This window comes from Chinchilla lanigera, unplaced genomic scaffold (assembly GCF_000276665.1).
Source record: "Chinchilla lanigera isolate Chin_1 unplaced genomic scaffold, ChiLan1.0 scaffold00038, whole genome shotgun sequence".
In the NCBI taxonomy this organism is placed as follows: Eukaryota; Metazoa; Chordata; class Mammalia; order Rodentia; family Chinchillidae; genus Chinchilla; species Chinchilla lanigera.
The window spans coordinates 17,932,531-17,945,063 of NW_004955439.1; the positions used below are offsets into that span (position 1 = coordinate 17,932,531).

Here is a 12,533-nt window from a genome sequence, read left to right on the forward strand (position 1 = left end):
GTAATATACATTCTATAAAATCCTCAAAATATTTTCACACGGAAGTTGAAATTTTAGCTGCCAAATAGATCAGTGAGACAAAAATATAACTTTGGGAAGTGGAACTGATGGAGCCAATAGGGCAATACGGTGGGACCTAAAATAAAGTCAAGTACAACTCCAGTAATGTCAAAAGCAGAAAGTGCTTCTTTTTCAAAATTCATATAGTAAAGTTACCCAACCAAAGTGAATTTGAGTTACCAAATGAATCTAAACGAAACTAAGGAGCAGTTTTTTAACAGGGGAACTGTTAAACTGAAATAAAGTTTTCAGTCTTTCCTAATAGAAATTTTATTTTGCCTCCCTAAAACTGGTAAGATCATTTCAAAGTTTAGGGCAGCAAATTTATGAAGAATGTTATTAACTACTTATGGAGAAAACTTACCTAATACACCACTGGGTTCAATAGGGTATTCAAGGATCGATGTAGCTGGTGCCAACGTGTAGGGGTATTCATAGGGTGTATAGATCAACCCAGCCTCGGGCCCTGGAGGGACTATTGCAGCAGTGGGGTGAGGAGTTCCGTTTGGCATGACAGCGGTCTGTATTTGTCTGATCAAAGGCATTATGGTAGGACCAGCTGGCGTAGGAGTACGAAGGGCAGCTGGAGGAAGGACAGGCGCAGGCCCAGTAATGATCCTCGGAGCAGCCTGGGCTGTTGCTGCAAGAGAAAAGGCAAGGGCTGCTACAGTAAGCAAAGAAATTTAGAAAGAAGTACAGGGACAGCAGTATAAAATATGAGAAAATGAGAGGGGAGTAGGAAAAAGAAAAGAAAAGCAAGAAAGAAGAAAAATAAAAGGAAATCATTAGTACATGCACTGATCATACAAAAGTGTCAAAGCACACCAATCAAATGCAATCAGCTTTCCCTTTCCCAATGTGATTAAAACGTGCAAAAATTCAAAAGCCACTGTTAAAAAAAAAACAAACCCTGAATGATACTGTTAAAATGTCATTTGTTCATATATTTGATATTTGTCTTTAAGAGTTCATGAGAATAAAGGTACATGCAAAAGCACAAGAAAAATGTTTGCATTTAAAAGATATTACAAAAAAAATGTATAACTGGAGTCCACAGAAATAGTTTTGGTATATTTCCAAATGAAATCAGTCTCAAATTAAAGAAAAATTTTCATTATAATAAGTCAGGCAAGTAACCATTAGGTGTATATATAAATTAGCTGAACCTTTAGAATTCAGAGTCCTATTTCTAAATTCATGACTAAAAATGATATACTCACATTCTCAACCACTTGTAAAGCAATTACTTTTAAACCCACTGCGTTGTCCACATTTTGGAAAGTTGGCTGGAACTTTAAAATTGTATTTTTTTAAAAAATTACTAATATGTTACTACGTTCATACAAATGGTACGTGTAAACCTTAGGTTGTCTCAAAACATAAATTTCACTTTGTTTCATATTAAATATAAAAAGCAATCATCTGTAACTCACAAAAACATGCACACATCCCTTAAAAACAAAAAAGCAGATTGAAAATAGTTACCACCTACTGATCTCTGTGAACTCAACAGGGACAAATACTGGAGGGGAAACATGCAAGCAAAAAAGGATTCACCGGAAGGGTCATTGCACTGAAATATACTTTAAATGAGATTTTAAAGCTTTCAAAATTTTGTCTTTTGGATAAATGTAACATAACATGAGCTGAAAGCCTTCAATTCTTGCAGTTCCTGAATTCAGAGGCTGAAATTTCATCTGAAGAATAATATCCTAACTAAGTATCAAGAGAGAGCTGCAATCAATCAAGATCATCAAAAATCAGACTGTTAGCCCCACAGTAAATGACACATTTACTTCAGGTCTTTAACTGTTCATGCGTTATGCTGCCAAAAGGAGAACGGTTTGTAGACAAAATAGCTTAGACAGCATTGCCCTGGGGTCAGTTCCCATTCTTACGTGATTTTATGTTGGCATCTCTGTAGGTGCCGTTCAGAATTGCGAGCTCCATCAGCTGCATCTTCTTCAGGCTGTCTTCTCCTTCTGCCTGCACACAGAAAACACAAGAGCAGTAAGCATCTGAGATTGTCCATGTAGCTCACAGTTAGATCTACATACAAGCCACCTGTCTCAAGCAGAAAAATAAAGATCAGTAATTAAAAGGTGCTGACATACTAAAGTCTATTTTTTCAGTGATGGCATGTTATTATACAAAATATACTCTAAATGGCCTCTGGCTACATTTCTATTTGAAAAAAAGTTTTAATATATGCTATACTGATTTAAAGTTTTCCTAAAAGCTTTGCACTTTTTTTGCTTATATCTCAAAACTCAGATGTGTTCTTTAAAAGAAACACACACAGGACTTTTAAATATACAAGACTTTTATTGTGGTACTCAGGTAAGAGAATTTTATTGCGAATTCTACAAAAGGAAAAGTTAGATTAATCACAATTACAAAAATTCTAAAAATTATATATTCTATTCTTTATGCCATCATCCCTCTCACCTATCAATCTGATTAGGCATGTGCTATTAATTCTGTGGTACTCTACCTTTAGAGCCACCATATGATATACTGCCCAAAACAAGAAACATTTAAAAGTGAAAAGGAACCCTAATAATATCTAGAGACAAGAGCTACAATCACCTCTGATCATTACAATGTCCGGCCATACCGATGTACTTTGGATCCTCCATGAGTGATCATGAACTTGTTCTAGTCATTACAGACACAGTACCCAAACTATTGAACTATTCTGTTAATGGTGACTGTTAATCTATAAATAATCTATAGATTCTACCTAAGGGTCAGATTTACAGTCCATAACACAACTGTTATCTTAAGGTTTTCAACATTCTCATGTCTTAAACCCTTTCAATGTTGTTACTATCTAAGAATATAAAAGATCTAAACTACCTATGATCTGAGCCTAAACTATCATCTTGAACCAATTTTTCACCATTTTGCATATATTCCTAGCATTAAAAATCAAATAAGATACTTCCTTATTACTTATCTCTATGCATTTCATTTCTTCCACTGCCAATGCTCCTTTGCTGGTTGTTCAACCTGTCCGTTCCTCTTTCTAAACCCTACCTGTCCCACAAACGTCAAAATGCTGTCTTCGTGACGCTGCCCCCAGATCACAGTTTCTGTCCTGAACTACATACAGCTTGCTGAACATCACCACTCCCAGAGGGAGCTCCGAGAGCACAAAGCTTACTTTTTATTTATCACGTGCCCCTTCGCTAATTAGTTGCCAGTAGTTACTTTTCATAGGATTGGTGTGTCATATCTTTAGCTTTGTTTTCAAATCCCAATGTCTAAATCCTATAGGGTAAGCTTTAATTAGCCAAAGTAAAAGGAAGTAGCAGTTCCAGGTCCATCTATGAAATCAATTTGAAAATGGTTGTAGGGTTGCAACTGAGTACACCCACTTTAATGCATCATCCAGTCATTAGGATTTAACATTTAAAAAGAAAAATGAACCAATGATACGTTATACTGATATAATGCTATTTCTGATTTAGAAAAAGGGCAGAACTAGGACAAGTACAACTGCAATAGTGCAAAGATCTTAGGCATCATAGCAGGGAATAGTGTGCTGTAATATGTAATAAACAGAACTGCCAGGCGGACTTTTAATAAATCACACAGAATTAAAGAAAAACGTGAGTAAAACCATGAAGATTAACATTCAGTGTCCCACTGATGACTTTTTAAAAACCTACTCTACAACAGAATACAGGAAAAAGACACAAGTATGGTGGAATTGCTACTCTTTGACGCCCATCAACTGGCACAAAGATCAATGAAAAAAAAGTAAACATGATTTATTTGAAAAACAAAGAAATTACTGGTTAAAAATAAGCAAATCATTACTAGAAAAGAATAATTCAAAATTCATTATGACAAAAATTTTAGAACACGTTCAGTAACACTATTAATATTAATAATTAAATTAAAATTAAGTGGTTCAAAACCAAATACCAAAAGTATATTATATGACACTGAAAGTACTACATATTATACTCTATATTTCAAAGAAGGAAACAGTATGCATACTGCTTTCAAGCTTGACAATGTCAGAAAAAAACACTGAAAACAGAAAGATGACACAAAAAAATCTTTCACACAGAGAACAGGCAACAGAAAATACATTTGAACTGAGCTGCTTCTTTTGTGTAACACTCATCAGGCGAAGATACAATGTCAAACATGGATGAAAACCAAAGAGAAAGTTGATGGAAGAAGTGAATGTGTGCCCGCCAGTTTGTGTACGGGACACATCTGCAGGATGTAGGATACTGAAAACACAGCAGAGATCACTAAAACAGAATAATAAAAATAAGAGCAGCAAAGTCTTCATTAAAAATGCTGGCTCTACCCATCACAATGTCATCAGCTGAAGCTGAGAGTAGGTTATGCATGCAGGGCTGGGGCGCATTATGGCAGGCTAAATTACTGTTTCCCCAGAAAAGCAGAAGGTCTAGGGTGGCACCACTGGCATTTCAGCCCAGGTAGTCTTGCTGCAGATGAGCTTCACTCTCTTGTACGTAAGTATACTTCTACCCCTCTTACCAGTCTTACCACTCTTACTCATAGAGCATGATGTTGTGTGTCTCATGAAAAACAAAGTTCATTACAGAATTATTTTCACATGGAAGGGATTATTTCGACTTGTCTTTGTCTGGGCAGAAATTTGGGATAGGAACCTGCCTAAATCCTAGTAGAGGTGTATACCATATCTTTTTCAAATCTAAACCTTGCTCCTAAACTCTTAAATCTATTGTCCTTTTGAGTGTGGTAGGTACTTGAGACTGAACCCAGTACATTGTATGTGCTAGGTAAGCAGGGAGTAGTACTTGAGATTGAGCCCAGTACCTTGTCTACACTAGGCAAGTGCTTTGACACTAAGCTATATACCCAGCCATTTATTTTGTATTTTAATTTTGGACAGGGTCTCATTAAGCTGTACAGTGTGGCCTCTAACTTTTTTCTATAGTCAAGGAGCTTCTTCTGGAGCTTCTACTAGTCAGTAATTACAGACTTTGTTTTGAGACAAGGTCTTGCTATGTAGTTAAGGCTTGTCTTGAACTCACTATGTAGGCATAGCCTGTGCTTGAACCCAGTGCAATCTTCCTGCCTCGGCCTCCAAAGTGCTGGGATTATAGGCATGTGCCACCACAGCTGGCTTGCAAATTAGACTTCTGTCAAGGATAACAACTGATCAAAAATGGCATCCTGAAGTTATATATCTTAATTCAAGGGGTTATCTGCAATCTCAAAAGTTCTCATTTAAGTATTTGTCCTATGTTTTACAGTCTTTAGATAAATCGAGGTGTAATGTCTTTTTTTCAATCAAACTCAGGACGTTGTGCTTGTCAGGCAGGAGCTGTGCCACTGAGCTATATCCTTGGGCTTCAAGGTATAATTTTGGTGTGGTAAATTTCTAGATCTTAAGTGTAACACTGGATCAACTGATGAATGCACACGAAGACAGAGAACATTCACACCAACCAAGTCACCTATGTTTGAGACACCAACCACCATTTGATTCTTGTCACACCGAGTCTGACTGCCTATTCTACAATTCAGGGAATGGAAACACACGTAATTTTTTTATGTCTAGTTACTTTTCCTCAGCACAGTATTGCTAACACTCATGCATGCTGCTGCATGTACCGGTAATTCTTTGTTTTAACAAATGGCTGAGTAGTAGTTTGTCCATCCATTTTTCTGCTACAAACATTTCATTTTTTTTTTTTGGATATAATGAATACAGCCACAGTGAAAATCCTCACACATGGCTTTTTCATTTATCGTAAGACAAATATTAGCAGTGGAGTTGCTAAGTCATAGGTAGATGAACTACAAAGGAAGTATTATGTAAATGTTATTAAAACACTATGAAAAGTACCTTCATTTTTGAAATACAGTTTTAAAATGTAACAAACACTTCCAAAGACCTAAACCTGTAATATCAGAAGTGTCCTCAGATTCAAGAATTTTTCAGATTTACAGAAAGATAATGAACCACAGGTTATAAAATGCCCTCAGCAGGGTGTAGGCCAGTGGTGGTGGTGAACCTATGGCATGGGTGCCACAGCAGGATGCTTGTGACCACCAAAAGCTATAGTTCACCATAACTGATCTAAGGGAATGCCCCCATAATCTTAATCTGTAACAGACGGAAAAATACACTAAGTGGGATAAAGACAAGTTGTGAACATATCTTTTTTCTGATTTGGGGGTGTTTCCAAGTATGTATGAAAGATTTATGGAAGTATAGAAATAAACATACTTAAATTTACACATGTAATACAATAAGATACAGGTATGTCATCGACCATGTTTAAGATCTACATTAAAGTGATAGAAATAGGTCATGTTTAATAGCAGAGCAGATGAGAACAGCAGTTTTGAAATTTTAAGGTAGAACAATTTACATGATATTCTACTTTACTAGAACTAGACATCAGATCATCATTTAAGCATTTATGCTCCATAACAAAATTAATTTATTGGTACTGTGTGATCCCTGAGACTTAGATAATTAGGTGGCTAATCCAAAGTTATACAATATCACACTGCAAAACTAGCTTCCACTAGGGTATGTGATTCAATCTCTAAGGTTTAGTCAGGGGCTGGGGATTTAGCTCAGCGGCAAGACGCCTGCCTGACAAGCACAAGGTCGTGAGTTCAGTTCCCAGTACCAGAGAAAAACAAAAAAACAAAACAAACAAACAAAAAAAAAGCTGAGGCCTTCTAAGGTTTAGTCACTATATTTTATCTTTTCCAAGGTTGTGATGCCTTCAAATATCTTTTGAATTCATCAAAGGCTTCACATTACAAATGAAGAAAATCACAATTTACTTATTAATTTCAAATCTAGAAAGTAACACTAAAAGCCCTACAAAAATATAATTACTATAGAGATGAAAAAAATGGGCAAATATCTGCCAAATCATTAAAACTGCATCAACTAAAAAATAATGTGAATCACTGTCTATGAGAAAAATCATGAATGTCCAGTTTAGCACTCATGAAACTGCACTCTTATGCACATAGTCCTATCTGCAACATTTTGTTCATGGTCCTTTAACATAGACCTAGTGGTTTTTTGCCTCCACATTAGACTGGCTCTTGTCTAGAAGCATCGTGTGTGTTCATTCAATAGCTCAATAACTGTAACTGTATTCCTTTCCAAGGCTTTTTTGATGACTCTCACATATACTAAGATTACGTCCATAAAATTATGCTGTTTATTTGGGGGAGAATCAATCACACACATTCATGTGCTATCTCATCTTTTCTACATTTTGATCTTTATTTTTCTATGAATTTGAAATACCAGGTAAAGAAGGTTCTCTAACCACAAAAAATTCATTACTAACTTGCTTGGGGAATAAGAGCTGAACAAACAAATTAGAGAAAACAAACAGGGATCAAATTTTATAAAGATTTTAATACCAAACAGTAACTTCAGCTTGTCTTACCAAGCCCTGGCAGACAAAGGACTCTCAAGGAACTTCACTGATTTAAATTTAAATAAAGCATTTTAGTGACATAATAGAATTTTTGCTCATTCTCTGCTCTTTAAAAGCTCATTCTGCTATTTGGAGGACCCAGTATGATTAATGATTTTGGGCACAAACTTTAATGCAGGAAACAGAAGATGATCAAGTGGAATGGGGTAGAGTTAAAAACAAAAATGAAAAATAATGACAAGGCTTACTGATCAGTTGGATGCACAGGGTAAGGTATATAGAAATTAGTAACTGGTGTTTAGGATTTCAGATTAAGCAATAAAGCAGATAGTGGTTCTACCCAATAAGATTAAAAGTTGAGGGATATGGAATCAGAAGTTATTTTTAAAGTTTAAATTTGAAATACCCACTTTAAACACTTAAATGGAGGTATTACGCATACATGGCTGACTAGGAACTGGGTTGAAGTATTCCACCTTATCCTCCAAAACTGGAAGTATACAGAACTATACATACTGTTTACAGCACTTTCAGAAATTTTCTGAAATGATGCAGTAGTTATTAAGTTTCAAGCAAATTTGCCATACACATGCTTTGAAATGCTTAGTGTAGCATTCTATAATCACTTCTCTTTTGCCAAATGGTTTTCTGAGGCTCTCTCAACTGAGACATAGTGAGGGGTGTCAAGAAAAGCAAGCCATAAGAGCTGGTTGAGGGGAGAATGGACGTGCTCCCTCATTTAATGCCTCTCAGCTCTACCCTTGTCAGTGCAGTTGTTTCTTGCTCTACATTTCTTTCCTGGACTTTCTGCAGCAGTAGCACCAGCCAACCAGCATCCACTCTGCTGAGCTCCTCAGGTTCCAGCAGAGATGAGCAGCCCCACGTCAGAGGCCTCAGGGTTCGAACTCCACACAACACTCTCTTGTCTAGTAATAGTATCAACCCCTTCTATCTGATCTCCTCTAGGGTTAGAGCTATTTTGTACTGTTTCTAAACCTGTATTATAGCCTGTCTTCTTCTCCTTTCCTCAGTTCTCAACACTTTGACCAATGTCTTTATTCTTTCTCTTGAAACACCTAGTATGGTTTCTGTTTTCCTGACTGGTAGAGAAGGTAAGTGCCTCTGCATTACTAATTCATACCCTCTGAACTGGCATTTATGACCATTCCAACAGGTTCTCCTCTCATGCCACCAACTTCATTTTATGAGAAGAGTCTATGTGAACTTTCAGTTTCGGTCATGCTCAAGTATTATTTTTCTTAGTCCATTTAGTTTCCTTGATTCCATCCCCTTTTCCCAGTCTTCTATTTTCAGTTATTTCAGATAACTACAAGTCCCTACTATCACACAGAACATGCTGAGCCATACACAAAACGAAGGCGTTCAGAAACCCAGAGCATCAGAGAAACTATAAGCATTGTGACTGAACCCCCTCTGAGCAGAAGTTGAACTTCTTTGCATAGGAGAGCCTCTTTGCTTCATGTGGGCAATGCAACCTGCTGATCTCTGCAAAGTGCCTTTAGTTTAAATGATAGGCCAAATGACTGCTGTTTCACAACACTCTTTCGTCTTTTTGTCTACAAAATTAATGAGGTGGTTCTATATTGCTAGTATGTAGCCTGAATTGTGGATTATAAATGAAGAATAAAATAAATAAGTTTGCCATCCCTGTTTAGTTTAAATCATGGATCAAAATGTTAACTACACAATGAGAAAAAGCCTCACTCATCTTTTTATATTTCCTGCTACCCTGTCTGATATACTCCCATTTAATCAGAGTAATCGGTTTAGCAGTGACACTTTTCACAGGTAATACAAAACAAGGTAAAGAGAGTGTTAAACACTTTTATTTAACCAGAAACATTTCAAACACTCAAAATCCTACATACTCATGATATCTCCATCTCCTAAGAAAGATTTCCACCTTACAATAGAATGTTCTGCCTTTCTTCAATAAGGCAAAAGAGGTCCACTTAAAAGTAACAATGATTTCAGAAAGGAAAAGCCATGTTCCAATGCTACAGTTTGGATCTAAAATGTAACCGTAAAACGCTCACTGAGGTTCTAAGGTAGGGCTTCTGTAAGGTAATTGGATCATTGGGGGTCTAACTTCCTCAGTAGATTCACAGATGGATTGGTTATCTGATGTTATTATGGGAAGTAGTTGAAGGGAATGATTCACAGGGGCATGACCTTGAGGACTATCTGTTGTTCCTGGCTCCCTCCTGTCTCCTTTTACCTTTCTGATTCCTGGTTTATCTAAGGTGAGCAACTTCTGCCATGCCCAACTTTGGAAGAAAGGAGCTGGCTAACTATGAACTGAGACCTCTGAAACAGTAAGCCCACTTAAATCTTTCCTTTTAAATTAACTTTCTCAGTTGTTTTGTCAGAGTGACAGAAAGCTAATACACCCCTTATTCCACCCAGTGTTGAGTGTGACTTAAACTAAACAGGGATGACAAACTTCTTTATTTTACTCTTTATTTATGATCCACAATTCAGGCTACATACTAGTAATATAGAGCCCACCTCATTAATTTTGTAGACAAAAAGACCTCAAGTTAATTTTACATTTTAGGTAGATATTATTAGATAACACGGCTGGGATATAAGATAGGATATGTACTACAAACTGGGAACTTAAGGGAGATCTATTTTATAGTAGAAGATAAAAAGAAAAGGAGGGACCTCAAAATAATGACGATCTAAGTATCTATTTGTTGAGAGAGGTGGAGAAGAGAAGCAAAAAACAAGAAAAGATTATGTAAGTGTAGTAGTGGGAAAGTGTCCAAGTGGGTACACCCTATCAAATTCAATGTCTGACAAGACGTTCTGAAGATGAAACTCATATTCTGAAGGAGTGCTGATTTTATGACATGGAAAAATGAATTAACTTATTCATTCATTCATTTTATCAACTACTGATTAAGTTCTGAAGACCTATTGTTTACCTGGGGATAAAAAGAATTAGATATGGCCTTACTTTCCAGATGTATCATCTATTGAGGGAAGAAAAAATGGAACAGCTAGCTCAGTGAGGGGTAATGGGGATGATGACAAGAGTCCAGATGAGGCAGTGAAGACCAAATGAAAATCACCAGGAAAGGACCACAGACGCTCTCAGACAGTAACTGCACACTCCTCTAGAAATTCTACAGGAGTATGCAGGCAAAAATTTTGCACACACTTTTAAGAGGTTAAGTATGAATATTAAGATCACCCATGAAGATCTGTGATAAAAACTGTTAATTCTTCCCAGCTGTTCTCACAAGACTTCCAAGTTAATTCTATGGTATAATGTCTTTTTTTCTATAGGGTTTCTTTAAAGTAAACTACCTTTACCCTTGGGAGTATTCTGAGATTTCTGAGCCATTAAGCATAATTGATGACTTCAAGAGTATAAGGAGATAGCCACTTGGCAATCAGTAAAAATAGGTCACTACTATTTCTGTATGTAGATCACAGAGACACCTGAGACAACTAAGGTTGCTTCTCTCTTTCTCTTTGTTGATTTATATGCTATCTAAAGGCATACCTTCAATGTAAACAACTAAAACTGTGAAACTCAAAGTCAGGTCAAAATAGAAAAACTTTAGAAAAGGAGGGTCTGACATTTTTTTACATGTCACCTGATGACATTTGACCTCTATGATACATGACAGTAACAATAAAGTCAGATATGATTAGGTGTTCCACGTTCTAATTCTTCCAGATGACCATTTAATTTACAAAAAATTAAATGAAGCTTATTAGAGGTAGATATAAGAAACAACAGCAGAGTACAGCTGCTCAGAGAAATGAGACACCAAGTATTTCTCAGGCTTTTCTTTCATGATTTGAATAAAAGTCATATTTTAAACTGTTCATAGTCTACAAAGAACTGTCTGTCTTATTTCTTTTAATCTTAACATGTAAAGTCTATGTCATCAGTATTATTTCTCACATTAACAGTCCTTTTACAGTAAAGTTAAAAAGTAATTTGTATCACTATGTTTAAAAAGCACTTTAATATTTACTTTGCTTAGACAGCCCCTCCCTCCAAAGCTCTTGAAGCACGGTTGGTATACCACACCTGCAGAATTAAATAACAATAAACTTAAGAGTGTAAATAACACATTCCACTACGGCTGGAAAGCATTTTATTTCTGCCATAAATTACAAGTATTTCCCAATTTCTTAAGGAGTAAGCAAAATTATCAAGTTAAAGAATTCATTTTAAAGCAAACATAAAATAAACGAGTGGAAAAGTTAAGAGTGGACTATTAGGAATAAGAAAATATTCTAGAATTAAAACTTGGAATTTTGCAAGATCAACTGTGAGCAAGGTCCTTGCACCAAAAGAGCACACCATATGAACCCTACTTTAGAGGGCAGCAGTGACGTAAGAAGATCCAAAGTGATGATGCACAGTCATCCTGGGAGTTGGTCCCTAACTTTATTCACGGTGACTGCTATTTTAGCATGTATTCTGAGCTTTCTGAATATTAAGAACTGCAACATATTCATTAGCATGATGAGCCTAAGACCTTCTAGTAACACAAGTATCAGTAGAAACCAAAGTCGGGAAATGGTGAGAAAATGATAAATGCTGGAAAGCATTTTAAGGATCCAAAGGTTCTTTTATAGAAGAGCCAGCAAAACTTAACTGGATGACCTCAAAAGTCTGGGTGAGGGTTGGAGATGTGGCTCAGTGGTAGAGCTTTTGCCGTGCATGCACAAGGCCCTGGGTTCAATCCCCAGCACCGCACACACAAAAATGTCAATCAACTAGCAGATGTGGTGGCCTGTAATGCCAGTACTTGGGAGGCTGAGACAGGAGGATCACTTTGCGTTCAAGGCCAGCCTGGGCTACAAAGTGAGTTGAAAAGTGAGTGAGTCCGTCCTACTCTCTTCTCTTTCTGGAGTCTCAAAGGCTACAGAGGTTCAACTTCTAGCCACAAACAGATAACTGAAACCCATAGCTCCACGTTAGACCTGTCTCTAAGTGATCTATATCCAGGACAAGTTTGGACCGGTGGTGAATAGGACACAACAGCTTTG

At 36.7% G+C, this 12,533-nt stretch overlaps 1 protein-coding gene across 1 annotated transcript in view; it reads right to left on the reverse strand.

The window, feature by feature from the left end:
- Positions 1-12,533, reverse strand: part of Qki (QKI, KH domain containing, RNA binding) — a 154,523-nt gene that overhangs the window by 7,326 nt on the left and 134,664 nt on the right. Inside the window, exons 11-12 of the mRNA XM_013517307.1 lie at positions 1,959-2,046; positions 425-724 (exon numbers count right to left, since the gene is read on the reverse strand). Coding sequence (XP_013372761.1) covers positions 425-724; positions 1,959-2,046 — 388 coding nt within the window. The remainder of the gene's footprint in view (positions 1-424; positions 725-1,958; positions 2,047-12,533) is intronic.